The sequence below is a fragment of the Tiliqua scincoides genome, chromosome 4 (assembly GCF_035046505.1).
Source record: "Tiliqua scincoides isolate rTilSci1 chromosome 4, rTilSci1.hap2, whole genome shotgun sequence".
NCBI classification, from domain to species: domain Eukaryota; kingdom Metazoa; phylum Chordata; class Lepidosauria; order Squamata; family Scincidae; genus Tiliqua; species Tiliqua scincoides.
In genome coordinates this window covers 224,386,489-224,414,410 of record NC_089824.1, presented here as the reverse complement: position 1 = coordinate 224,414,410, position 27,922 = coordinate 224,386,489, and the positions used below count along the sequence as shown (strand labels likewise).

Genomic DNA, 27,922 nt, shown 5'->3' with positions numbered 1-27,922 from the left:
TGAAGTACATCTGCCATTTTGCTGCCCACTTCCGCATTTTGGAGAGCCCCATCTGGAGCTCTTCACAATCCCTTCACCACCTGGCAAAATTTAGTACAGCACTTCTTGAACATTTCAGCACCATGGCCCACTTCTAGCCTAAAAAGGACTCCTCCCCCTCTCCAATTCTCATGCTCTGCCCTCCCTGTTGCCTGTCCAGGGGAAAGACCAGCTGCTTGTGGACAATCCAGTTGCTGCAGTCCCATACTGATGAGATGAGAGCTGCAGCCTCCTGGTTCGTTCAGCACAGCCAGTACCAGTTGCTTGGTGTGGCTGGTTAGTGTTGGCCACATCAGTCAGGTAGCTGTGGTAGCTGCCACCCAGCCAACTTGTCAGGTTTTTGGCATCCCAGGCTTGAGATTATTAGCCATGATGTGGCAGGAGACCCTGATATCTGGGCCTGGTGTGAAGCTGATGCAATCAACTGCACCTGTTGCAGCTGGGAGTCATGTGACTTGGGGAGAGATGAGTGCTGAGTCACGTAGGCTATGTAGGAATGGTGCAATGCACCACTGGACAGCCAATCAGAGTGGGTCACAAGACTGTCTTGTGACTATGAGGTCTCCCCATTCTGATTGGCTGGCCCTGGTATATACGGGGACAAGAGCAGACTCCAAGTGCGGGTTGCTGTGGTGGAGTTTCTGTGTGTCGTGCTGCTGGTTTGTGTACTGACTTGGACTGCCTTCTCGTGACTGTGACCTGCTGCATCCCTGACCTCTGGACCGTTTGCCTGACTCCTCTTCTGCCTGCTCCTCTACCAGCACCTGCTGCTGCAACAAACAAGCCTGTGCCTGCTTCTCTGGCTCTGTTTGGGAGCGCCTGCATCTTGTGCCATGTCCCTACGCTCCCATGCCATTCTACTATCGAGAAAGCAAGGGCTATCTTCCCCTGCTGACCTGACACAACTCAAGCTCATTCAGGAGCGGGCATGCTGCGCCCAGACGCCCATGTGGGACTGCAGCCCGCTCAACCCTGCAAACCTTCCATGGCCCAGTTTGGGAACCACCGGCTCACTGTCATCCACAAACGTGGCCACTTCACTGCTCATCACCAACTCCAGCTCATTCATGAACAAGTGGAAAAGCTCTCACTCCGGGGCACACAGTTTTTCACCTCCCTGCCCCCAAGAACAGCTGTGTGCTCCTAGGAGCGTGGACTCCTCTCTTCTGGCTACGTACCGCTGCCAGTTCCTGCTTTCACGACACACTTTCTGGGCGCCCTCCTGCGCAAGCTGGGTGGGTCAAGCCTTTTGTCCCCTTGAAGATAATCAGTATAATGCAAACAGCCCTCGTTAAAACTCTGAGATTAGCTGTTATAATCCCATGTAAACACTGCCAAGCAAGCGGCTCAGGCAGGCAGCAGTGGTTGTAGCAGAAAGAGTTACACGGGATTTGGCCTGTCCACCAGCTGATTAATTCCTGCTCAAGCGTTGGGGGGGGGGGGGGAGAGAGAGAATGACTTCCCCTGGCAGATCCAAGGTCACCTCAGCAGGGGTGAGAAGCAAGGCGAGGGGCCGGCTCCCTTGTACAGGATTTGGTGTCTTTATTCACCAGCACACTGAAGGCCAGCAAGCCTGTACTCCACTCGCCCAGCAAAGGGAGCAACTCCCGTTCCACAGTCTCTGCTCAGAGCCCCAGATCCAAAGGCAGCCCCAAACGACCGGGCCCTGTCCCTCCTGTGCAACTGCCCCTTCCAGGGGGCAACGTACCAGTCTAGCGGGGAGGGGGCTGTGTCAGAGTCCAGGTCACTGCAGAAGGCACAATCCAGGTGCAGGGCTGGTCCTGCTGCCACCCACCAGCACCCTGAGGAAACCCATCCGTCGGAGGAAGACTCCCCCCCCACTACTCTGCCAGGGTGACGATGTCATAGTGGACTGCTGGCTGCAGCTGGTGGGCGGGGTCTGGGCCGAATGTTCCTGGGGCTGCGGCAGCATCAGCTACTGCTGCAAAGAGAAACCAGACAGGTGAGGAGAGGGAGTGAGGGGGAGACCAGAGACTGCTAGCCACACCCCTCCCCATACACAAGGGCGTGGCCAGGGGCAGAAAAGACACGCTGGCCTTAACTGGCTACACCAGGTGGGGGGGCGGGGGCTGCTGACAGGAAATTGGAAGCAAAAAGGGAGGGAGGCAGAGCAACATGACCCCTCCCTTCCACCTCTGCCAAGAGGAGGGTCAGCCAGCAGTGGGGCACGTGCCACAGCCAGTGCAGCCCAGCCTCCTGCAAAGCGTTGGCCACGAAAATCCCTTGGGCTGGGGAAAGACGCACCCTGGGCTCTCCCACTTTCCCCATTTCCAAAATGGAAGCTGGAATCTTTTCGCCAAAGCAGCGAGACCCTCACCTGCCACTGCAGAGTGGGCTGCCGCCTCCAGCCGGGCCTGTGCCACAAGCTGCTGTCCCGACGCCACAGGGACATACTGGATCTGGGAGGACAGCGGGGGAATGGGAAGGAGGGAGAAAGAGGTGAGTTCCCCTCCCTCTGTCCGGCGCTCTCAGGCTCCCTGTCCCACTTCTCTCTCGCTGCAGCACCAGCTCCCACAGCCCAGTCCCCTGCGCTCCGGCCAGAGGGGCACAGCCTCCTGGACCCCCTTGCCACCCCCCTGCCTGCTGTGCGAGTCTCCTCCCCTGTACCTGAGGCTCCTGCACTAACTGGCCGCCCTGCTCGTATTGGATGTGGGTGATCTGCCCATCTTGCACCTGGAGAGGCAAAGGGGACAGTGAGAGTGGGCAGGCCTAGGAGGAAGAAACAGCTCTTGCAGCAGAAACCCCCCCCCACCTCCGAATCTCCCAGAGGGCACTCTGGGTAGTGCCTCCTCCCCTGAGACTGTTGGGTGGGGACATTCTTCACCTCTTCACACCCTCTTTGGGGGAAGCCTCCTGCCTTCTACTATTTTGCTGCCTCAAGGGATTCCCAGAGGAGACACCTGGGTCAAAAACCCCATGGGAGCACCTCCCCACACCTGAGGCAAAGGTAGAAGCCTGTGGGTTGCCTTCGGAAGGCACAGAAAACAAGCACTCATGAGAAGCAGCGCTCCTTGCTCCTGTGACTTCCACAAGGGGCCCGAGGGGGAAGACCTTCTGTCACATGTCCCGGCATGCCTGACCTGCTCCAGGTGGAGTGCGTGGCCTGGCAGTGTGTGGCCCCTTCAGACCCCTTTGGCTGCCAGAGCCTCCTGGGAATGGAGCAGGGACACTGCAACTTCTCCTGGGCAGAATGACCCCCCACTCACAGCACCTCCCCACCCCCAGATCACAGGGAAGGCAAATAACGGGGCTTCTTCAACACAGCTAAAAGCAGCAAACAAGGGGACAGTGTGGGCAGTCACCTACCCAGGTGTCCCTTGCCCATGAGCCCCATCTGAGGGGCAGGGGCAGGGAGAGCCCATGCCGTCGAGCTTAGCCATCTGAGGGAGCTCTAGTTCCACGAGCCTTGAACAGGAATCCTTACTGCCGCAAGTTGGCAGGAGAGCCAGGAGAGAGTGGCTCCCACACAGAACATGCAGAACTGAAGGGTCCACCCCTGGCTCCAATGAGGCTCCTGCATGGAGTCTGGAAGGCTCCAGGCCCAGGCAGGCAGGCAGGCAGGCAGTTCTGCCTCTGCCCCAGCAGCAGCCGCCACAGCTCACCTGGAGGTGATGTCCCTCTGGCAGAACTACGTACTCGTGGGGCAGGAGGTGCTGCACGCCGTCCTGAGTGATGATGTACTGGACCTTGAAGGGGGGAGCCAAGACAGGCAGGCAGCTGAGTTCTGCTCATGGCAGTCCTCACCATTCTGACCCTGTCCTGCCCACTTGCCTCCCACCCAGTCCCTGCAGTCCACCCACCTGGTTCTCAGCTGTCACCAGGTGCTGCACCATCTGCCCATCGGCCGTCGTCAGGATCTCCTGGATGTAGGCAGTTTCCTCCTGGAAGGAGGAGAAATCACAAGGACAAGGCTCTGGACCTCAACCCATCACTACCACCCCACCCCCCGGTTTCTGGAGCAATCAGAGGCAACATCAAGGCAGGTTCGCAAAGCCACATACAGTCTAGAGAAAGGAACACCTGCTGTCATGGAATCAGATGACAGCCGTAAGATGCTGCGTCTACACTGCAGGATTGTACTCTATCCCCCAGGGCTGCCACCACGGAACAGTATTTGCCCCACACAGCAGCTACTGGCCACATACGTACACACTACGCTCAGCCCTGGCAACTGCCCTCAAGGCCCCCCCTCCCCCCGCTGCAAGAATGCAGAGCCGAGATGGTCTCTGTGCTCTATGAGCTCCAGGTGAGACTCGAGTGCTGCTGCTCCTGCTGCAGGCACTTACCTGACTAGGGAGGCCCTGCTCCTGCGTCATGATGATGTGCTCCTGCCCCAGAGCCTGCTGGAGCCTCTCTGGAGTCAGCACAGCCTGTCCGGACTGCAGAGCCGCTGCAGAAGGGGAGGGAATCAGTCACAGCATTGCTTGGCCTGCCGTCCCAGATGCTCTGCTCAGAACCCTCCAGGGAGCATTCTGCTTCCGTCAGCTCCACAGGGACAAGGAAAGGCCTGTGGCAAAGCCCCCTTAAACAGTATGCTTGATTCTCTCCCCTCCCCCGTGGCTCACTCTGCAGCGTGGCCAACGCCTCATCATCGCTGCTCAGGACGATTGTCTGGGAGGCACTGCTGGGGGCCAGCTCAGGCGCCTGCTTCCCTTCCGAGCTGTGCAGTCGCTGCATGTGGAACTTGAGGTGTCCATTGCGGTTGAACCTGCAGTTGGAACAATGGGAGAGCTTTTGTGTCAGACACGCTGTGAGCAGAGGCCAGAACGGGGGGGGGAGAGGCCCCCCTCCACAACCAAGCTCAGATGCCTTGCGCCAAGCACGTGGCTCCGACAGGCACAAGAGGTGCCCTCCCCCTTTATGAGCCGCAGTGCCCCCCACCTCTGCCCACAGATGCGGCATGCAAAGGGCTTTTCGTTGGTGTGGGTCAAGGTGTGTCGCCGGAGGTCCTTCTTGTTCTTGGAGGCAAAGCTGCAGTGCTGGCACTTGTGAGGCCGGAGGCTGGCATGGAGCTCCATGTGGCTCTACAGGGGAGAGGCAGGAAGGTACTTCAGTGCCCGGGTTTCCTCCCCCCACTGTTTCTGACTCTGGGGCAACAGCAGAATAGAGGCAAGAGATGGCCAAGCTCACGAGGCAGGCACCTCCACACCCCTCCCAAGACCCACAACCCTCAGACTTGGTATTCCAAAGCACTCACTCAGCACCCCCCTCCACACACGGCCCTCTCTAGGGGAGGCTCCCCTCAAGTGCTTGCCCACCTCCACTGTTTGACAAACAGCCTGCGGAGAGGCTGTGGCATCTGGCTGCTGCCCACCTGACCCAGTCTGCGTCCTACGCAAGAAGAGCCCTGTTGGATCAGGCCAAGGGCCCATCCAGTCCAGCTTCCTGTGGCCCACCAAATGCCCCAGAGAGCACACAAGACAACAGGCACAACCTGCGCCCTGGTGCCCTCCCCTGCATCTAGCAAAAATCTGGCATCTCCCCTTCCCCAGAGCCTCCCGAAGGGACTGGCAGAACACCCACCCTGACTTCTGGCCACCCGGCTGCTGTGAAGAGGCAGTCGGGGCACTTAAAGGCGCTGGGCCCTGCGTGGGCTCGCTTGTGGCTCTCCATCTCTGCTCGACCAGCAAAGGGCGCTGCGCAGATCTTGCAAGAGAACTTCCTGGCTACTGACGTCGTGCTGCTGCTGCCGCTACTCAATGGCTTCTTTGGGGAGGCTGCTTTCCAGGAGATGGTCTGGGTCACGCCTCGCTGCTGCATGGGCTGCTCGGCCTGGCTGAGGGAAGGCTCCTGATCCTCGGAGGCCAGAGCGACAGCCTGAGGGGCCTGCCAGGCCAGGCACTGCACCACGGGCCACCTGAGGCCAGGCGGTGTCTCCACCTGCTCCTTGCTCATCTGCTGCAGACAAGAACAGGCATCAGGAGGCTTCCTGGAGCCCGGCACCTCTTTCTCCACGGCCAACTCCCTCACCTCTGCTGCGGGCGGCTGGCGCGCAGGGGCACTGCTGCGGGGCATCATCTCCTGCAGGGTGTCCCTGATCACTGCTTGGACAGCTTCACTGGCGCTCTCCTCCACTTCCCTGTCAAGAGAGACACAGGAGAATGAGGCTGGGGGCTCTGCCACCCTCTCCTCCACTCCCCCGTTTTCCCAGACCAGGAGCTCAGGCTTCCCCCACCCACTACAAGGCAGACATTTCCAAGAGAAACAGCCGAGGAATGAGAGCCAAGAAGAGACACCCCTGCAATGCAAGTGCCCAGCAGGAACGCGCAACCAGGCCAGGCATTCCCGAGATCAGGGCTGGGGGAGCATCTCGCCAGGCCAGGCAGGACCAACCAGGCACCCAGCACTAGAAAGCTCAGGGTTTGGGGGCATCTTGTCGACGTCGTTCCAGAGAGCATTTGGTTTGGTTTTTTAAAGAAAGCGAACGCAGCCCCTTTGCCCATCTCTCAAGCATCCCCTCCCACCAGTCCAAGCAGTGCTCCAACCCTTTCTCTGCACGGTCCAGAGGGAAGCACGTTGTGTCTATAAGCCTATTGTGTCCAGTTCTGGTCGCCACATCTCAAAAAAGACATAGTGGAAATGGAAAAGGTGCAAAAGAGAGAGACTAAGATGATTACGGGGCTGGGGCATCTTCCTTACGGGGAAAGGTGCAAAAGAGAGAGACTAAGATGATTACGGGGCTGGGGCATCTTCCTTACGGGGAAAGGCTACGGGGTTTGGGCCTCTTCAGCCTAGAAAAGAGACGCCTGAGGGGGGACATGATTGAGACTTACAAAATTATGCAGGGGACAGAGTGGATAAAGAGATGCTCTTTACACTCTCACACAACACCAGTACCAGGGGACATCCACTAAAATTGAGTGTTGCGAGGCGATACCATAGTCTTTTGAGACTGAAGGTTGCCAACAGGGGGAGGGTTAGGACACAGAAAAGAAAATATTTTTTCACTCGGCGTGTGGTTGGTCTGTCCACATATCCTTGCCACAGGATATGGTGACGACATATGGCCTGGACGCCTTTAAAAGGGGAATGGACAAGTTTCTGGAGGAAAAATCCATCACGGGTTACAAGCCATGATGTGTATGCGCAACCTCCTGTTTTTAGAAATGGGCTGTGTCAGATGCCAGGGAGGGCACCAGAGTGAGGTCTCTTGTTATCTGGCATGGTCCCTGGGGCACTTGGTGGGCCGCTGTGAGATACAGGAAGCTGGACTAGATGGGTCTATGGCCTGATCCAGCGGGGCCATTCTTATGTTCTTAAGCCCCCTCACCCGTAGAGCGGGCCACTGGCCTCCCCGCCTGGGGCGACGATGCTGTATTCCGCCGTGCTGCTGAAGGGGACAGTGACCTGCTGGAGCTCAGGGCTGCCCAGAGCAGCCTCCCCGTAGCCTCCCTGACTCATGGCGGCCTCCCCCTGCTCAGCAACGTGCAGCGTCACCACCTCGGACTGAGGCTCCTCCGGCCGGGCTTGAGCCTCGGGGGCCTTGGAGTAGTCTCCCGCCTTCACCACGGCCACCTGCAGGGAAAGAGCTCGCTTAGGTTCAGGGGCTGCTGGCTCACAGGGGGCAGGCCAAAGCACAGGGCAGACCAGAGACCCAGATTTTGTTTACCTCCAGGCCGCCAGCAGGCAATTGTCGCTGGCTGCTCATGTTCAGCAGAAGGTCCAGCGCGGTCTGCGTCGCCAGCTCAGCTGAGCCCTCGATGCCTGGTGGGGGAGGAGATGTGCCACATCACTTACTCACCCGCCCTCTGTGTTCACTCAGGGCAGTAAAGGAAGATGGTTGCCAAGTATGCAGAGCCCTTCAGCGCCAATCCTACTGCGGTCTTGCGCAGCTGAACTCATGACCCAGCAGTGCAAGATAGAAGGCACCACAGTGGCACGAAAGCTGAGCCACTGCTTGCTGCCAGGTCACTGCTGCAACAAGTGCCAGTCAGTTGGCCACAGGGCAGGGGGCGGGCCAGAGGGGGATGGTCTCCGCAGCAAACACATATACCAGATCCTTCTCCCTGTTTTTGGCCTGCCCCCTTCCCCCCATAGCTGGCGTAGGTCTGAGAAGACCCATAAACCTTTGGGGACCTACACAGAGGTAAGCAAGAAACACCTCTGGCAGGCGAATTGCCCCCCACTGGATGCAGTGCACATTCTGTTAGCCCGGCTGCACCAGAGCTAGTGGGGGAGGGACAGCACTGGGGAGTTCGCCAATCACGATTCCAGGTCTATCCCCATCTTTACAAAAGTGGCAGAGATCAAACGCTGTGAAATTGGTATGGAAGACCTCTAGTTCCCGTACAACCCAAAACTGCTTCCAACTTCAACTCCACAGATGAAGCCATAAGGAGCCAGGGCTCTGGTCCAAAGGCCACCCTGTTAGGTGGAGGCCTCTTCTGATACTCTGCCAGGTGTCAAAGAGGCCTCCAGCACCTGGACATCTGACAGTACCCCCTGCTGATAGCACCAAGCTTCTCAGTAGTCCCAGGACACACACCTGCCTCATAGATGATGGTGGCTCCCTCCAAAGGCTCCTGGGAGAGGAGGGGGGGCTCCAGGGAGGGTGAGGCCTGTGTGGCTTGGAAGGCAATCTGCAGAAAGAAGGCCACAGAGGTGAGAAGCTATAGGACTCCAGCAACACACACACACCCACCCCCCGGGCACTCACCGGTGGACTGGGCACAGCAGCCTCAGGAGCAGCCTGGCCCTGGCTGTGCTGCTGCTTCAGTTCCTCGATCTGCTGGAGGGTGAAGAAAGGGCGACGGCGGCAAGGGGGCTCCTCTGGGTGCCGCTGCAGCCACCCCTCAAAGTCCTCCGGGTGGCGGCACTGGATGTGGAGGCGCAGGTTCTTCTTGTGCTTTGTGGTGAAGTGGCAGAACTCACAGGCAAAGGGCTTGCCCCCTGCAGTGGCAGAACAGCAGCACGTCGAAGACTGGCACTAGCCAGCACTCACAGCCTGCCACCGCACAGAGGCACAGGAGCGCCCGTGTGCTTGGCCAGAGTGGGCTCATTCCCACAGGAAAGGTGCAGCAGCCAGCAGTATTTACTTCCAAGTGGAAAAGTGCAGGGGCAGCAGGGCTCACCTTCACCACCTGCCCACAGACCTCTCCAAGATAAAAACATTTTTCATGACCAACAGTTGTGGCTGCCAGCAACCATCAAGCTGCACAGATCACTGGTCGTGCCACAGCCTCTCCCCTCCCCCCAAAACAGGGAGGATTGGTTCCCACCAAAGCTCTCTCTAGCACACAGCCTCATTCAGTTACAAAGGCCAACACACATTTTGCTTCCTTAAACTTTACACCAAATATACACTGGATTTATTTGGGGTGCTGATTCCAAAAATGGCATCCGTTTTGCCCTATCCTGTCTAGTTTTGGAGACACGGCATAGCCTCTTTAGTGAATGGTTCAAGCAGCTTCCTCATGAGGAAGCCTATACCAAGGCTTCCTATACCATGGTGTAGGCTTCCTCATAAGGAAGCTCTTGAACCATTCACTAATGAGGCTATACTATATCTCTAAAACTAGATGCGGTAGGGCAAAATGGATGCCATTTTTGGACTTTGGACCCCAAAGTCATATAAAACCACTGTAAAGTTTGGGAAAAACTTTTCTGACCTTCAGTTTTGTAGGCCTCTGTTATCTAGCAGAAGAACCACCCTGTATCAGGGGCTGCCGAGAAACAATCAAGCGTTTATTGATTGTAACCCAAGAAGTGGGTTACCTCAGAATGCCAGATGACAGGGAGGGCACCAGGATGCAGGTCTCTTGCTGTCTTGTGTGCTCCCTGGGGCATCTGGTGGGACGCTGTGAGATACAGGAAGCTGGACTAGATGGCCAATGGCCTGATCCAGTGGGGCTGTTGGTACTTCAGAGGGGCGTGCAATGCCTGCTGTGCCACCCCACCCATGGGGCCTTCCAATTTCAACACCACCACTCCAGCCTGGAGTGTGGGATGACCAGCAACATACAGGGAACCCTGAGCACTGCCAACAAGCAGAGGGAGAGCGCAGCAGCTTTCCCTGCCATTCCCCTCTCCACCCTCCCACATGCTTCAGCCACAAGGTGACCTGCAGAGATCCTGGGAAGCCGGGGAAGGCAGGTGGGAGATGTGCATGCACCTGACTGTCCACACGGTCTGGGACCCATTCCTGAACTTCTTCTCCAAGGCACAATGCAGAACAAAGCATGGCATGCAGGCACTTTCTCTGTTCTGGCCCAGGGCACTTGGCTGGGAACCTCAAGGCAACCTAGAAGGGACTTTCTGGAAGAGATGGACTCTGTTGGAGTACCTCACCCCACTTCCTTTACCCAGACAGGGCACCTGATGGCTTACGAGGCGCGGCAGATGAGGAGCTTTGGAAGGAGGTGCTCAGCGTTGGGCCCAGGGAACATTGGGGACAAGCTGAGCCTTACAACAGGGAGATTCCCTTGAACCCAACTGCTGGCTATTCAGAAACAATGCAGAGCAGCTTTTAAACAGACCTGGAGGGCAAACTGACAAAAGGCCCTGCAGGATCAGGCCCAGCGCCTGTCTCATCCAGTTTCTTGCCTCTCACAGGGGCCCACCAGATGCCTCAGGGAGCACTCAAGACAACAAGATACTTGGATCCTGGTGCCACTCCCTTATTTATTCATTTATCTATCACACTTCTGTATCAGCCTTCCTCCAAGGAGCTCACGGTGGTGTAAAAGGTTCCTTCTCTCCTTTGGCCCTCAGGACAATTCTGTGAAGTAAGTGCAGCTGAGAGATGGTGACTAGCCACAGGCCACTCAGGAAGCTTCGTGGTTGAGCAGAAATTTGAACCTGGATCTTCCAGGTCCAATCACACCATCCAGCATTCAAAGATAGACTCCCTCGAAAACCTAGACAGGAGCTGGGCAGCTTCTGGTTAAGATAACTCATTCCTGAAAGGAGAGAGTGCAGCTATTCCACATCATCCAAAAGGGAGCAGGCCAAAATACAGGAATGAGCACATGGCCAGGCAGAAAGAGACCAAGAGGCAGCCGGCCGAGACACCAGCCTGCTCTGCTTCAATGGGGCTACACCTTTCTCTCCCCCTCATTTCACAGAGCCATTTAACACCAACTGTCCTGCGAGGGAGAACAAGCAGAGAAAGGAAGAGGCAAGTGAAGATGGCAGACACCTGACCTGCTCTATGACTTGACTGTGTGCTGCCTTCAACACCTCTCAAGCAGGAAGGAATGCACAGGATATCTCAGTTCTCTACATAACCCCACTGAACAAAACAGGACTCACTTCTGAGTAGACCTGGCTAGGATTGTGCCCTATGACCATTATAGGAGAAAGGGAAATGTTAAGATGAAAGCAAGGATCTTGGGGTAAAAGTGTAGCACCCTGTTGTTGGGCAGAGAAAGGAAGACTGTTGATTAAGCGTTTCTTTACCTTTAATTATTATTAACAGTATTTATATACTGCTTTTCAACAAGAAGTTCCCAAAGCGGTTTAAGGCGAAATAACAGGCAGGCCCTTATGAGGGATCACTCCAGGGTATCTAATGTTAGGTGCCAGCCTGGGACTGGCCAAGAATGACGCAGCAAAACCACTCCACTGGAACTACAAACGAGAACTGTGCTTTTGAACTGTATGCTAAGGCGCTGCAGGGCACAGCGGGACAGGGAGTGGCACTCACTGGCTGAAGCTTTTTAGCTCTGGGCACCTTCATAAGTAGTACATGGTTTTAAATAAGCTAGCCTTTTATGTTGTAATTGCACGAGATGCAGGTATTATTGTGACCCTTCCACTTCCTTGTGGAGCTGGGAGAAGGACGCGAAGTTCCCCGATATACTAATACGCTTATAACAATAAAGCTCTTCTTTGGAAGACAGAGATGTGTGACCTCCAGGAAATTTGTTGTAGCTACTGATTGGATTGAACCTGTAAGGCTACTTCCCCCCTTTTAAATTAGGGGACATCGTAACCCAGAAAGTGGTGGAAAGCAAGGCTTTGTGCCTGATAAGTTAACTACACTCACTCAGAGGGCTGAGAGAGGCTTGTTTTGGCTGGAAGTGGTGTGGTTTGCATCTTGCCAGGGTTAAGGACAAGTAATCCCCTCAGTTTCACTGAGTTTAATCTGTGGATGGTGACATGCTGGTTATTGGTGTGTAACCTAGACCGTAACAGAAAGACAGCGGCATTCTCTGTCATTGTTACAAGGTTCTTTTAGGAATAAGAAAGTTGAACAAGAAGAAAAGAGGGCAGCAATTTTCACACTGGAGGGAAAGAACAGCCCCCCCAAGGGTTTGTATCTGCTTTTTACTTGCAAAGCTTCTGAAGTTTGGGTGAGCAGCAAGGTGGCCAACTCTGCAGGCAACGCCAAATGATTAAAGGTGCAGAAATCAAATACTTAGCATGAAGAGCAGCTCTCCAAACAGGCCGAGAGCAACCAAGCAGCAAGTGCGCTTCCGGGGTGAGTGATGTGTCCGGGGGCAAAACATCCCAACTTCACCAACACACTGATGGGACCTGAACTATAAGGAAAGTGCCGATCCCGTGCGTGGCCATGCTGAAAGCAGCAAATTCCACGCTAGGACTCATCAGGAACAGGAAGCGAACTGAGAGCAAGGCTGCTGCCATTATTACAGCCCTGCACAAATCTAGCGCAGCTACGTTTAGAAAACTGCACACAGTTCTGACCGCGACACTGAAAAGAATTGTTGTCAAGCTGAAAAGTGGAGCAAAGGAGGACAATTAAAAGACTAGCACTACAGCAATCTCCTTATGAGGAAAGGCTAATTTTTTTTTAGGGGGAGACTACGAGAAGAACATGATTGAAGTTTATTAAAGTTACACATAGCACGAAGGGAGAGAAATCCTGCTTCCTCCTCCCAGACCATCACTGGTGGTTCTTAAGTAGAGGCTGGCTAGCTGACTAGCAGGGACATTGCTGCTGTGGGCAGGTAGCCTCCAGGGGAGGGGGCTTGGACAAGGGTCTTGAAGGACCCTTCCTACCCTGTGATACTCTTTCAACACTACAGCCAGGCTGTCATCCAATGAAACTGCTGGGAAGTCTGGGACAGACAAAGGAAGGGGCTTCTTCACACGTGAAATTTGTCTGGGAAAGCCACAGTCAACAGGGCACGAGGACGGCCACTCACTTCAGTGGCTGCAGACAAGTTCACTGGAGGGCAGGGGGCTGCCAATGGCTGCTGATCACGCCTCCGCTCCAGCCGGATGCCAGCCACAGTGGAACAACAACTGTCGCATCCGCTTGCTGACTTCCTGGAGATCCTGGCTGAGGCGGGGCCCCTTCAACTTGACCCAGCAGCAAGTGCACTCATCTGCCAGCTCCCCAGGAGCTGCCCACAAAGAGCCTGGGAGCACTTCCAAATGACCACCCCCCTCCTACTGTTAGTCTGGGTGCTCTGCCCAGACCATGGGCACCTTCCTGGTCCTCGCCCACTCCCTCTCACCTGTGTGCTTGACTGCCATGTGGGAAAGCAGGAAGTCCTCTCGGATGGTGGCGTAGGAGCAGAGGCTGCACCGGTAGGGCTTGTCGTTCAGGTGCAGAAGCTGGTGGTTGAGGAGCAGCTTCTTGTCTTCGCAGACGTGGTCGCAGAACTCACACTTGAAGCTGCCCGGGAGGAGTGGCTGTCACAAAGGACTGGAGCGGTTTTCCCCAATCACCCTCCCCAAGCGACCCCATGACCTACCGGCGGTTTGCAACAGCCTGGATGTGGGTCAGCAAGTGCATCTTGAAGGTGTAGCGCTTCTTGAAGGACTTCCCACACTGCAAGGACATCGTGGGCGCTCACTCCTGCTGCAAGCGGCTGCTGTGCCACCCCAGCGAAGCCTCGCTCCCACACTCACCTTGTCACACATGTGGGGCTTTTCAGCACTGTGGGTCTTCATGTGCTGGGTGAGACGCTTCTGCATCGGGTAGACACGGCCACAGACAGGGCAAGGGAAGGCGCTCCGCTTGGGGGGCTGCGGGTTGAGGGAGAGACGCCCTGTGTAAGCAGCACAACCCAACTGGAGAGGAAGGCAGTCGGGTTCACTCAGTCCTGCCAGGGAAAGCTCTTGTGGCCACGGGACAGTCCGTCTCTCAGCTCCCACTTGCGTGTCAGCAGGAAGTTGCCCTACACGGCAAACCCCTCAAGCAGCACTAGGAGTGAGACAGAGGCACAAGCTGGGAACGGTCCACTCACCGGGTCAGCTCGCTTCTTCCTGAAAGAAAGAGAAAAGAAACTGAAGAGAAAGCTGAAAAGCCCACTGGCCAAAGAAGTGCCACAAGAGGCTCTAGACAGCGGCAGGAGCCTGGATCCCCACGAGACAGGAAGCTTCCCCTCTGTGGCCTGTGGGAGGCAGGCACAGGCCAGACCGGACTTACTTGTCCCGGCTGTGCACAGCAGAGTGACGGATGACATCCTTCTTGTACACGCTGGTGTAGTCACATTCCTCACACTTGTAGGGCTTGCTCCCTACGTGATTGAACATGTGCTCCTGAAAGGGTCAGAGAAAAGACTTACGGCACCAGCCCCCACTGGCCACAGGAGCCACGGAAGACACGGCAGGCTACAGGGGGCCCACCTTCAGAGACGACCAACGCCGGGAGCGGTAACTGCACTGCAGACAGCGGAAGAGCTGTGGGTCGCCAGCCTCGTGCGAACTGACATGGAAGCGCAGGTCATCGTGGGTGAGGAAGCGGGAGCCGCAGATCCGGCACAGGTGGGGACGCATCAAGGGCTTGGCAGACTTATGGCAGTACCTGCAGCAGGTTGCAGGGACACTGAGTGCTTGGGGCCAGTCCCACCTACGGGAACTCACTCCAAGGAGCAGGCAGGAACCCACTGCCCATTCTCTCACCTGCGCCCTCCATACTTCCGGTATTTCTTGCCCAGAAAGCGAAGGGAGGGCTGGCCTCGCCGACGGAAAATCACTTCTGGTTCTACCTGGGAAGAAGGGTCCCTGTTCTCTGAATCTGACTGGCTCACAGCAGGCTCAGCCAGACCTTCTCCCCCAACGGATGACAAGCCGGAGGAGCTGGCAGCCTCAGCACCCTGCGAAGACACCACCGGCTCCGCTTCAGCACCTGCCCAGCAAAGAGAGATGCTGCTCAGTGTGGAGAAGGACTAGAGGTTCTTACGAAGGAGCCTCCAGGGGTAACCCTGTGCCAAGAGGTGGCAAACATCTCCAAGGGGGAAGTGTGGACCCCCCCCCAAAGCTAGAACAGCTTTATTGCCAGGGATGCTGGTTCCAAAACCAACTCTGAGAGCATCCACTCATCACCTGTAAGCGGGAGCAGAGGCCTGTGTCCCAGGACCTCTATTGGGATCCATACTTTCCTTCATATGGAGGGTTGTAAGGAAGATGATGCCAAGACACAAAATCTCATCACCTGATGCAGCAATAGGGCCTGAACTGAGTAAAACCACTCTTAGCAAACCCGGAGGCACATGCAGATCAGCGTTGGGAAACACTGGGCAAGGGTCCAAACATGAACAAGCAACTCTTGCAAGGTCACAACCTGCACTGCAGTTCCATCTAAGCTGTCCCCAAGCACAGCACCTCAAGACCCCACCACCAAGATGGGAAAGGGGCAGCAGCAAGGAGCCTCTTCCTTTGCAGGAGAGGGCGGCAGTTGGGGGCAGGGCAGGGGAGGGGCCTGTAGGGGGCTGGCAGCATGGCCTCTTTCCTGCCATCTCCTGGACAGCAACAGGGAGGGAGGGAGGTGCCTTGTGCCGCCTAGACTACTGTCCTCCCCACCCACCCCATGGCAACACACTCCTGAAGGGGCAGGCCAGCAGGCAGCCCCACCAGGAGACCAGGCCCAGAGCCAGCGGTCCCACAGCGCCACCCGGGTGGATGCCAGGCACCACTTTGCTTCAGGGAGGAGAGGAGGATCAGGCTGCAAAGCCTTTGGGAAGAGAACCACACACACATCCAGCCCACGCATTTCTTCTCCACATTGGATTCAGTTCTTAGAGCCCTGATAACTTATCTCTCTTCTCCCTCAGCAGGGGCTTTAAGTCCCTCACAGTTACCTCCCCACCAGGGGCTTAAAGCCCCTCACATAGTCACCACAAAACAGTACAAAATAAATCAAAAATCTGTGTGCTACAGTCAACCTACAACAGAAAGAGAGGAGGCACTTCTGCCAGGCACAACCTGAACCAGGCCAAACAGGAGTGTCTGAACAACTTTTCTGGAAGGAAGAGCCAAGTTGGGGGCCATACACATGTCCTCTGGCAGGGCAGCTGCCGCAGTGGAGAAAGCTGCCTCCTGGATTAAGATTTTTTGAAAGAAAGGAAGAAAGAAAGCAAGGCAAAGCAGGGCCTCCACGGGTGGTCTCATATGGGGAGGGACAATCTTCTGGGTGCTGCCTGAAAACATTGCCTATTCTGGAGGCAATCTCCAGCACCTCACACCTTCTGCCCAGAATAAACCAGCAGCCAGTGCAGATGAGACAGCCAGGAGGCAAAACGGACAACTTCTGTCACCAGCCATGCCTAGTATCAACCAACATGTTCAGGCAGTCTTCACAAGAAGCTATATACAGAGCATGCGACAGTAGTCCAGTTGTTGACTGCAGCCAGGTCTGACTGACCAGAAATGGCCATAGCTGGTGCATCAGCCAGAGATGGCAAGGAAAGCAGCCTGACAGCAGCAGACAGTGGCTCCCCACAGGCCCTACTGGGTCCAGGGCAGCCTCAAGCTGCTGATCATTTAAGGAAGCTGCAGCTCCATCCAGAGCCAGACTCTGCCACAGAATCCGGGGGTCTCCTAACCAACAGCAACTCCCATCTTGTCCAAACTACAGCTTGTAGGTTCTCATCCAGCCCACTGCTGACTCCAGACACTGATCCAGAATGCCACCTCTCTCCCTACCTGCAGATAAACAACAAAGATGGAGTTGGGTGCCATGACACCTAATGCTAAACCCTGTGACACAGGAAACAGAGGAGCTGCCTAAAGCCAGCCCCACCCATCCCAGCAGGGCTTTCCGACGGTATCAGAGGCTGCGGAGAGGTACAAGGGAGCAACTGTGTTCCCTGTCTAGTCCCTGGCATGGATCAGCCAAAAGGGTGACCAAGGCAGCCTCAGTTCCAAACTGGTCTGGAAGCCGTAGTATCAACCCTGTCAGGTCAGGCCAAAGGGGCCCATCCACTCCCCCATCCTGTTTCCCACCAATCAGCTCTGGGTAAGACACAGTGAAAGAGAAAGGCAGCCCCCCCCCACTGCTGCTATTGCTCCATGAAACTGACCACCACTCAAGCCCAAAGGTGGCACACAGCTACGGTGACTAGTAGTCAACAGCAGAGCTGCCCTCCTTCAGGTCTCTTGTCGAATTCCCTCAGAAAGTCAACCACGCTAGTGGCCACTGCCCCACCTCTTGTGGCAGTGCATTCCACAACCTTGTAACCTGCTGCATGAAGAACTCCTTCTTCCTATCTGTCACAGATTTCCCACCAATCAGAACATTAGATGCCCCTAGTTCTAGCATGGCAGAATTGGAAGCAGGAGCTTTACACCTTGCAGGGCCCAGACAGTTCAGTCAACCGCACAGTACAGAATAGCCCTTACTGCGAAATGTATTTCTCATCAGACCTGGAAAAACAAGACTGCCTAGCCAAACACCAAACTATGCGCATTTTCAACTGATGAAACTCTGGGTCCAGTTCACACTGTGCCCCAATGTGCTAAAAGGGACTTCCACTGGTGCTCCGCACAAGGCCTCTCCGCCATCAAGCTGCAAGTGTCACAGTGCTGGCCCATCAGCCCAAGTCTGCGCCACTTGTGACTCAGTAGGGTCCAAGCGCGGCCCAGACTGGCCTGCCTTCCTCTTCCGGAAGAGGTTTTCAGAGCTCCCAAAAGACAGGCACCTGCGATTTGAGCCCTGCTCTTGGCTGGTCCCAGAGGAAACAAGTGCTGCAGTAGGCAGCCCCCCTGCAGACCCCCCAATACACCACCATTTAGAGTACCAGGAGTGGGAGAACCTTTATGCCATGTCGGAGGCTGTGCAACAGTAAGAACCATCAGACAACCAAGAACCACAGAAGAAGACCCACCATTAAAGCAGTCCAGAGTGGAAATAAAAGGATAACAGGGCAGCAGGATTGACGAGAAGACCATAAAGACAACAGCACAGGTGAACCTAAGTGGTAGGTGTCATGAATATGTACAGTTTCGGCCTAATAGCATGTAGAGCCTGAACCAAACTAAACCAGTAACAGAGAAGTGGCTTGAGTTCCTAGCTGCAAGGATGTGAGTAGCAACAGTCAACGGAATTAACAACTCAATGGGAGGTGATAATGTAGCACCTATGCAGACAGAAAGGCATCCCTCAAGGATGGAATGCAGCTGTGGACCTCCAGTGGGGAGGGGAGAGCTGAGAGGGCTAGCATCCAGCCCCACTTCAGGAAGATTCTGTCCCCAAGAGTTTCTGATAGGACAGTTTAAATAAATACAGAGTCGCCTCCATCCTGTTAGCATGAGAAGTATAAGAACAAAGCCCAAGGGGTGTGGTGGGGTCTTTTTTGGTGGAAAAGGTTGTAGGTGCAACATCCTGCAGGTTGAGAGCCTGGTCCACCAGGGCCATGTGGCCTCAGACGTAACCTGGAGCTCAAAGATCTACAAAAGAAAGCTGACCCAGGTAAGAATTAGGGAATAATAGAGATAGCCAGCTAACTTTGTTATTTTAATGCTGATATGTTTCCTAGAAGTTTTATGCCTCTAGCATTTGCTGCCTTTTGTAACTTTATGTAACCCGATGTACTTAATAAAGTAAAAATCCTTTTACTAAGTTGTTTCATTGTCTGTTGGGGACAAAGATTCAGAATCCTGCCTAGCCGTTCAGCAAGCTACCAAACCCTCATTGAGGACTAGTAACTCGAGGACTGAAGCTTTAGTTAAAGAAAGTGCTCAGTGTCTGCAAGGGATAGAATTAAGCCTAGAGGGTCTCAGTGTCCCTGAACGGAGACACTGGCACATACAGGGTGGTGGCAGTACTACTGGACGGGGGAGCTTTGAGGGCTCTAGGGTTCGAGAACCAAGAATCCTGAGCACCCCCAAACCCCTGAACTATACGACAGTGGGAAACAGCTAATCTCTACAAAAATGCCAACTGAAAAAGAAAAATGCCAAGCCCACAATGGAACTCCTACAGGAAGGGGGTAGTTCTCAGGTCAGACAGCTTTCTGAATTATGTTCTAGTTAAATATTTAATTCCTGTGTTAGCAGCACAAGACTCTTAACGAAGTCATGTCATATAACTAATAAATTCTAAATCTTCACAGCAGCGCATGACTTGGTGGGCAATTACTGGTTCAGCCTGATCTGGTGTTGAACACGGTTTCTCTGCTGAAACTTTTTGCTAGTACTCGGGAGAAGGGGCGTTCCAAAGCTCAAGTGCTCTTGTTCCTCTCAGTAGCTGGGAAACCTGCAGGCCTTTCCCCTGCCCTGGGCTTGAGGCCTGACAGTGACAGATCCATGCCTGGGCCAGGTTTAGCCCACTTGCAGTCTTTCAAGTGAACCCATGACTGGGCCTGGCAGGATTTCCAGTTTCCCCTGCAGGACAACTGAGTGAGTCGGCACAGAATGCTGTGACAGGTCCTTACCCTCTGGATGAGGCTCAACTTCCAGGCGTGGGAGTTTGCGGGGTCTTCCTGGACGCCGGCGCAGCCGCTCTGCACTGGAGGTGGGGAGGAGGAGGCTGAGCTTGGGCAGACGTCCTCGGGGCTCATCCTCCGCTGGGTTGTAGTCACTATCATCTGCAGTGGGGAAAGGGGAGACAAGTCAATGGCGAAAAGGGAACAGGAGATGAACCAAGCCAAGAGTTGCTGGCTGGGGACACCGCCAAGGATTTGGAGATTTTTTTGTTTTAATCCTGCCTTTCAAACCCCAAAGTGACTTCTTGCGACATAAATATAAAACAGTTAACACTTCCAATCTACAACAAAAGGTTTACGTATTTCCCTCAGTATCACAGGTGCCCAAGCTGGCTTGCGTAAAATCCAGAACCTTAACATAATACCAAAAGCCATCAACGTAGGACAACACAGCAACAAGTGGAAACCAGCAACACAAATCAGCAACACACAAGTCGCAGCACAAAAAAAATAAAAGAATTAACAAATGGTAATAATTGTTAACAACAATAAGACAAAGTGGTATAAAAGCAGACATGGAACAATACAAAACAAGGCAACGTCAAGCAAAAATCCTTACCCATCACCAACCCCAATAAAGGTGTTTCAGCCCCCACCAGAAGACTCCAAGGGACAGGGCAGTTTGCAGCTCTTAAGGGAGGAGGCTCTAGCACTGCAGTGCCAAAACCAAGAAGCCCCTCCTACTTGCCACCAGTCCGTCTTTTACTGTGGGACTGGGGTTTTCTCAGAGGGTCCCTCAGATGACCAGAGGGAGCAGGCCAGAACATATGGGGGAAGGAAACCTCTCAGTGACTCCTGCCCCAAGCCATCAGGGCTGCAAAGTCAGCCCTTTGAACTGGGCCCAGAAGGGACTCAGGAACCAGCAGCCAGCTGGCAGCACAGCCCTCACTGAAGCCACAGTCCAACAGAATCAACTGCCAAGCCCTGATAGCCACACGAGCCACCACATTCAGCATCATAACAACGTATACATAAGAACAGCCCCACTAGATCAGGCCACAGGCCCATCTAGTCCAGTTTCCTGTATCTCATAAGAACATAAGAACAGGCCCATTGAATCAGGCCACAGGCCCATCTAGTCCAGCTTCCTGTATCTCACAGCGGCCCACCAAATGCCCCAGGGAGCACACCAGATAGTAACAAGCAGCCCACCAAGCTCACAGCAGCCCACCAAGTAACAAGAGACCTGCATCCCGGTGCCCTCCCTTGCATCTGGCATTCTGACATAGCCCATTTCTAAAATCAGGAGGTTGCACATACACACCATGGCTTGTAACCCGTAATGGATTTTTCTTACAGAAATTGGTCCAATCCCCTTTTAAAGGCATCTAGGCCAGATGCCATAACCACATACAGTAGCAAGGAGTTCCACAGACCAACCACGTGCTGGGTAAAGAAATATTTTCTTTTGTCTGTTCTAACTCTCCCAACACTCAATTTTAGTGGATGTCTCCTGGTCCTGGTGTTATGTGAGAATGTAAAGAGCGTCTCTCTATCCACTTTATCCTTCCCATGCATAATTTTATATGTCTCACTCATGTCTCCCCTCAGGCACCTCTTTTCTAGGCTGAAGAGCCCCAGATACTGTAACCTTTCCTCGTAAGGAAGGTGCCCCAGTCCAGTAATCATCTTAGTCACTCTCTTTTGCAACTTTTCCATTTCCACTATATCCTTTTTGAGATGCAGCAACCAGAACTGGATGCAATACTCCAGGTGTGGCCTCACCATCGATTTGTACAATGGCATTATATTAGCCGTTTTGTTTTCAATAACTTTTCTAACAATCCCAAGCATAGAATTGGCCTTCTTCACTGCCACTGCACACTTTCATTGACCTGTCCAACACCACCCCAAGATCTCTCTCTTGATCTGTCACTTACAGCTCAAAACCTCTTAACCTATATGTGAAGTTTTGATTTTTTGCCCCTAATGTGCATGACTTTACGCTTACTAACATTGAAACGCAACTGTCATTTTGCTGCCCATTCATTTGGAGAGATCCTTCTGGAGCTCCTCACAATCGCTTGTGGTCTTCACCACTCGGAAAAGTTTGATGTTGTCTGCAAACTCAGCCACCGCACTGCTCAAGCCTGTCTCCAGGTCATTTATGAAGAGGTTGAAAAGCACCAGTCCCAGGACAGATCCTTGGGGCACGCTGGTTTCCACCTCTCTCCATTGTGAAAAATGTCAATTGATACCCACTCTCTGATTCCTGCTCTTCAGCCAGTTCCCAATCCATGAGAGGACCTGTCCTCTAATTCCCTGACTGTGGAGCTTTTTCAGTAGCCTTGGGTGAGGGACTGTGTCAAACACCTTCTGAAAGTCCAGATGTACAATGACTTCTGAAAACCCAGGTATACAGTATAATAGACTGACCTTTCTAGTCAGCCTTCAAGGGCAGTATCACATAGAGTGCACTATGTTAATCTAAATGAGATCTCACCAAGGCATGGACTACTGTGGTCAGGTCTGACTTACGTATCGCTGCAGTTGGTGCACCAGCCAAAGCTGGGCAAAAGCCGCCCCCTGGAGATCCAAGAGCCGCTAAGAACCCAAATTGTGTACTTGCTACTGCAGAAAGAGTAGCACTCTGTTCAGACCAAGTCGATAGTCTGACACCTGCATCATGGATTTCCAGATCAAGAGAACCTCAGTTATGTCTGGATTCCTTTCAGCATCTTAGCATCTAGTTCCCAGCTGCTTCCAGGTAGCACTTTAACAGCCCTCCCCCCGTATTTAGCAGAAAAGAAATGCAAAGCTGGGTCTCATTTGTTTTCAGTAAGAAGATTACAGTTTAAGCCTTATTGAACACAATGGGTTTACTTCTGAGTAAAACAAATTACACAATTTCCAAACACCTCTATCGGTAGGGCTCAAAAGATTTTCCTTATCAGCTACCAAACCGTCACTTTCATAACCCACCAACAGTCAGGTCACCACTCACTTACATCCAGCGTTTAGAAAGAGGCTATTTTTACACCCTAGAGACTGCATACAGTCAGCATGACTTTTAATCCATGATGGACTTTTCTTCCATTCATCTTTTAATGGCATCTCAGGCAGGCGCCATCACCACATCTGGTAGCAAGGAGCACCGCAGATTAATCACACCACATTCTGAATCACCCACACTTCCAACCACTTTACTATCAGTCTCACATGTAGAACACTACATTAGTCGGGCCCCAATGCAACTGGGTTGTGTGTCAAAAGAGTGCAGCCGGAGCAACAGCCCAAGGTCTGTAAAGCACACCCAGGGGCAACCTGATCATTCCAGGAGAGTGCTGCCCCCTTCAGGACCAGATCAAGGTCACCGTTGCTCCCCCAGCACCAGACAGAGCAAGACAGAACTGCACCCTCAGCTTCTGGCCAGCTCCTCCCAGAGATTTCACACAGATGCAAAATGCACGAAATACCTTCTGGGTCATCGATTGCTCCGGCATCCACAATATCATCATCGTCCTCATCCTCCCCTTCTGGCTGACCCTCCTCTGGGGCCTTTGGCACAGAAACCTCCTTGCACGGACGCCCTCTTTTGAGGCCAGTGGCTGATGCTGGAGAAGAGGAATCCACAAAGCTTCACATAACAGACAAAGGCTCAAGAGCACCTTGATGACAATATGCAACACCACGCGAGGCAAAATCCCCTCCTGTGCTCTGTGTTTGTGGCAGTCCTGCACAAGCACAGAACTCCAAAACAGCACAGCATTCTACATCCCAAGAATCCCAATTCCCCCACCCCACCCCAGAGGAGATGACACTTGAGCTGCCTCATAAGACCTGGGAAACCAGGCGGGCATGAACAAACCTTCCCAGAGCTCTTTCTTTCTCCACCCTAAAGTAGCAGAAGGCACTTGCATGAGAACTGGAACCCCCCCCCATCCCAATTACTCACTCACTGAGCTCTGAAACAGCAAGCAGCCCTGGCTAATAAGAACATAAGGACACCCCCACTGGATCAGGCCATAGGCCCATCTAGTCCAGCTTCCAGGGGACATCCACTAAAGCTGAGATTTTGGTGAGTTACGGCAGATAATACTGTATTTCTTTACCCAGCATGTAATTTGTCTGTGGAACTCCTTGCCACAGAAAGTAACAACAGCATCTTGCTTATACGCCTTTAAGAGGGAATTGGACAAATTTCTAGAGGAAATTCATCATGGGTTACAAGTCGTGGTAGGTATGTGCAAGATAGAGGTATGCTGCCTGATTGCCAGATACAGGGGAGGGCACCAGGACACAGGCTGTGTCTGTTGTCTAGTGCATTCCCTGAAGCATTTGGTGGGCCACTATTAGATCCAGGAAGTTGGACTAGATGGGCTTTTGCCCTGATCCAGCAGGGCTCTTCTTATGTTCTTGTATCTCACAGTGGCCCACCAAATGCCTCCGGGAGCACACCAGACAAGAGACCTGCATCCTGGTGCCCTCCCCTGCATCTGGCATTCTGACACAGCCCATTTCTAAAATCAGGAGGTTGCACATCACATCATGGTTTGTAACCAGTGATAGATTTTTCCTCCAGAAATTTGGACAATCCCCTTTTAAAAGTACCTAGGTCGGATGCCATTCCACACCGTGGCAAGGAGTTCCACAGACCAACTGCACATTGGCTATGGCAGCTCCCCTCCTCGCACGCCAGCAGCCTATGTCAAGTATGCAAACCCTCTTCTGCACCCCCTCCCAGCAAAGGCCACAAATGCACACACCTTGCTGGAAGTGTCGCTCCCGCATGTGGCTGAGAAGAGTCTGTTTGGAGGCGCTCTTGTAGTGGCACATTTTGCACTTGAACTGCTGCACAACCACCACCTCCATCAGCTCCTCCAGGTTCTCCAGGTCAGGCTCCCCAGACGGGCCCAGTTGGGCAAGTTGCTCCGGTGGTACTGAAGGACCAGTATGCTCTACGCAAGTGGAGGTGGGACCCTCTGCCAAGGTGTCCCCAGTCAAGCTGCTACTCAAAGCAGAGCTGGCAACATGGGACACCCCTGTAGCACCTAAGGGTAAAAGACCAAAAAAGGCTGCCTTGTACAGGGTCAGGCCACTCAAACTTCCCCAGTTCAGAATTCCCTGTTCTGACTGCAGCCAAAAGGCCCTTCAGAGACATCCTCAGCTCGACCTGGAGATGCTGCCAGGGACTGAACCCCTCCCCTACAGGCCCCTTCCTGAAAAAAGAAAGCACTACCATCCTGGTAACATGAGCCAGGTGGGGCCTCGGTACCTTTGGGTACTCCGTTCTCAGATCCCCCCCCCCCGACATAGAACTCCTATGTGTTGGCAACCTTCAGTCTCGAAAGCCTCTGGTATCGCGCTCTGAATGGTGGTTCTGGAACAGCGTCTAGTGTGGCTGAAAAGGCCGATTCGGGAGTGAAAATCCCTTCCACACTGGGAGCAAGTGCAGTCTGTCCCTGGCCTGTCTCCCTGGCTATGGACCTTCCTTCTTTGCCTCTTTGCCTCAGACTATTGACTGTTCTCGGATCCCCCCCGCTGACATAAGACTCCAGGTACTCAAATCTGCAATCTTCGCCCCATCAACCCCTTCAAAGAGGACCAAAGTTGTGGTCCTTTCCCCTCCAGAAGGCTTTTTGAAGTCTGAAGAGGCAATGCGCGCCCACCTGGGTCTCAGAATGCCTTAAATGGCCATAAGTCACTACCAGTTTCCCTCAGGATGCCCCCCAGCAGCAGACTCTTCAGAAAGCCCTCTGGCTCAGGCTGAGCCAGATCTGAAGATGCATAATCTGTGAACAAACAAGTTCCACCTGTAATTCTGATTGAGTGCCCACCCCCAATACCCCCTCAAAAACTCCCGTTCTAGTTTAAACCACGCTGGGCTTCCTTTGAGAAAGTGAAATAATAATAATATAATATAATATACAGTATTTATATACCGCCTTTCTTGGTCTTTATTCAAGACTTTATTCAAGGCGGTTTACACAGGCAGGCTTATTAAATCCACGCAGGGATTTTTACAAATTGAAAGAAGGTTCTCTCTTTCAAGAACTACCACATTCAAGCTGTTACGCTCCGATCTGGTTTAACATTCTGGCCTCCATCCTCCCACGCTCCGAGCAGATGGAACAGCTCAGCTGCAGCTTGCCAGCTGCTTCAAGGTCGCACGGTGCCAGTGGCCTCGAACTGGCGACCTTGTGGATGTTAATCTTCAGGCAAATGGAGGCTCTACCCTCTAGACCAGACCTCCTGCCCCATGAAAGTGAAAGTGCCCATGAATAGTCCCCTGAAGCCAGCAGAGCTCCACAGCGCCAGTGGGGGCACAGTTGCTCCAAGCTCCCACCCAAGGAGGAAGAAAGAAAGACTGCTCAACCAGAAGGATTTATTCCCCTCACTGGAGAGAGTCTTTTCTTACCGTCATCTGGCCTCTGTAGGACTAAGTACTGGGTGGTCTGTGCCCCACCGTCCTCCTGGCTTGTCACAGCAAAGCATCCTGTGCCAAAAGAACAAAGAGGGAAAGTTAATGCTCCTCTGAGAAAGACAATGGTACAAACCTGTATAAAAGTCTGCCGAAAGTGGCAGTCCCCAAAATATTCTGAGTGAGGAGAGAGGCAGTAAGAGCATCCCCTCACCCAAGAAACAGACACTCAAAGGCAAAACTGCTGACTAACAGACTTTGGTCACAAAACTGCAGTCACCCTGTCGCCACCCAAGGAGCACGCACATGTGCGCACGTTCTGAGGATAACAACAGGCTGTTGGGGCGCTGAAGTTCTTGGGAGTGCTGTGACCAAGCCCAAAGCAGGGAAGCACGGGACAGCCTGACTTAGCCTTGGGCAGGCAGTCAATGAGCAGCGTGCACCCAAGCACCATGATTGCAAACTCACTCCCAGCCTTCCCTGCAGACTTGGAGCTGGAGCATGATGGACATGAAGCTGCGGGATGCTCCACTTCTCCAGGTCTGCAGTTGGGAGAAGGTCTGGGCCTGCTCACCACCAGGGCCAAAGCACAACAGCCCACTCACACGGGCAAGGGTGGCAGCCTGGAAAGTGGAAGCCTGCCCTCCCCCCCCCCCCGACAAGGCCCTGCTGGAAATGCTCACTCTGAATGACTTTGGGCCCCACAGTGGACTCGATGACCTTGTCAATAGCGGGACCCAAGTCGGAGGAGGTGGAGGCTGTAGAGTCGGACACGGCAGGAGCCCCTTCTGCCAGGACACTAGAGTGAACCAGGCCCTGCAGAGACTGAGATCTCAGGACTGACTGGCTCACTGTGGACACGCTAGAGACCAGGGTGGACTGTGCAATGGAGGAGGAGTCAGGCAAGTAGGCCCTAGGCAAGGCGTCTGTGCTGGAGCTGCTCTCAGACACCTCAACCTGAAAGACAGAGTGAATGTGAAGAAACCTCTCTCCACAGAAAGACATTCTTTACACAGCAAGATACGCCTTTCCAGTTGCTCATATTTGCTCCCTCAAGCCCCATTTGCTGTCCGCTCGCTTGTCTAGCAGGTTCCCATAACCTGCAGTGCCCCCCCCCACTGCCGACAGCTTAGGGCCTCCACCAGAAAGGACTTGCCGCGTACCAAGGAGATCCTTCCATCTTCTGAGCTCTGGCCTACACCAGATTCATCTGCTTCTGAAAGGGTAACAGGCACCAAGGCAGCAACGCTACTATCTGCAGACATGGCCTCAGAGGTCTCCGGGTCAAGGCCACTCTCCGAAGGCTCCTCTCGCTGCTCCAGCCGAGGGGCTGCATCGCTGCTGCTCTCCACCTCACCCTCTGCTTCCATGGCCACACCTGCTTGGGGAGGGAGAAAAAAGCAGGGCTACCAGAAGGAGCTCAAAGAAGAGAGTCAGTGCCTGCTCCGAAAGCTCCCCTCCCGAGGTGGGGGAACAGCAGCCTGCGCAGAAAGCAGCTCTGGCGCTACAGCTGCCAGGCGGCAACCTTCACCGTGCAGAAGGGCCACAGCGCAGCCCTCCAGCTCCCTGGACGGGCAGAGCCACTGGGACCCCGTCCAGCCGCAGACACTCCTGCCTCTGAGCCGCACGACACGAACCTGAGCGGCGCCGGCTGGGCTCGCAGGCAGCTGCTGTGCCGGCGCTTCACGCAGGCCGGAGGAGGGCCGAGCTCCGGGGGTCATGGGGCTGTGCGGGGAGAGGGGCGGGGAGCGGGCCGAGCCCGCGGAGCACCCAGAGGCCTGCCGTGGCTCCGCAGGGGCCGGCGGGCGAGGCAGAGCCTCCGTCCGGAGTCCTGCGAAGGGCGCTGCTGCCTGCGAGGGGCCGGGCGCCCCCCACGCGCGCT

General features: G+C 54.2%; 1 protein-coding gene across 1 annotated transcript; it reads right to left on the bottom strand.

Annotated features, from left to right (window-relative positions):
- Nucleotides 1-1,212: 1,212 nt before the first annotated feature.
- Nucleotides 1,213-27,922, bottom strand: ZNF335 (zinc finger protein 335). Its single transcript, XM_066624761.1, has 28 exons — nucleotides 27,678-27,922; nucleotides 27,204-27,418; nucleotides 26,724-26,997; nucleotides 26,038-26,115; nucleotides 24,386-24,670; nucleotides 23,096-23,233; nucleotides 19,629-19,781; nucleotides 14,878-15,103; nucleotides 14,602-14,779; nucleotides 14,402-14,514; nucleotides 14,220-14,238; nucleotides 13,882-13,998; nucleotides 13,725-13,801; nucleotides 13,485-13,645; nucleotides 8,717-8,949; nucleotides 8,546-8,639; nucleotides 7,670-7,764; nucleotides 7,328-7,575; nucleotides 6,031-6,139; nucleotides 5,584-5,958; nucleotides 4,942-5,084; nucleotides 4,626-4,768; nucleotides 4,347-4,450; nucleotides 3,861-3,941; nucleotides 3,663-3,746; nucleotides 2,668-2,733; nucleotides 2,378-2,459; nucleotides 1,213-1,981 (listed from the first exon to the last, which is right to left on the bottom strand). The coding sequence occupies exons 2-28, from the start codon at nucleotides 27,408-27,410 to the stop codon at nucleotides 1,881-1,883; spliced, it is 3,984 nt and encodes a 1,327-aa protein (XP_066480858.1). The 5' UTR covers nucleotides 27,411-27,418; nucleotides 27,678-27,922; the 3' UTR covers nucleotides 1,213-1,880.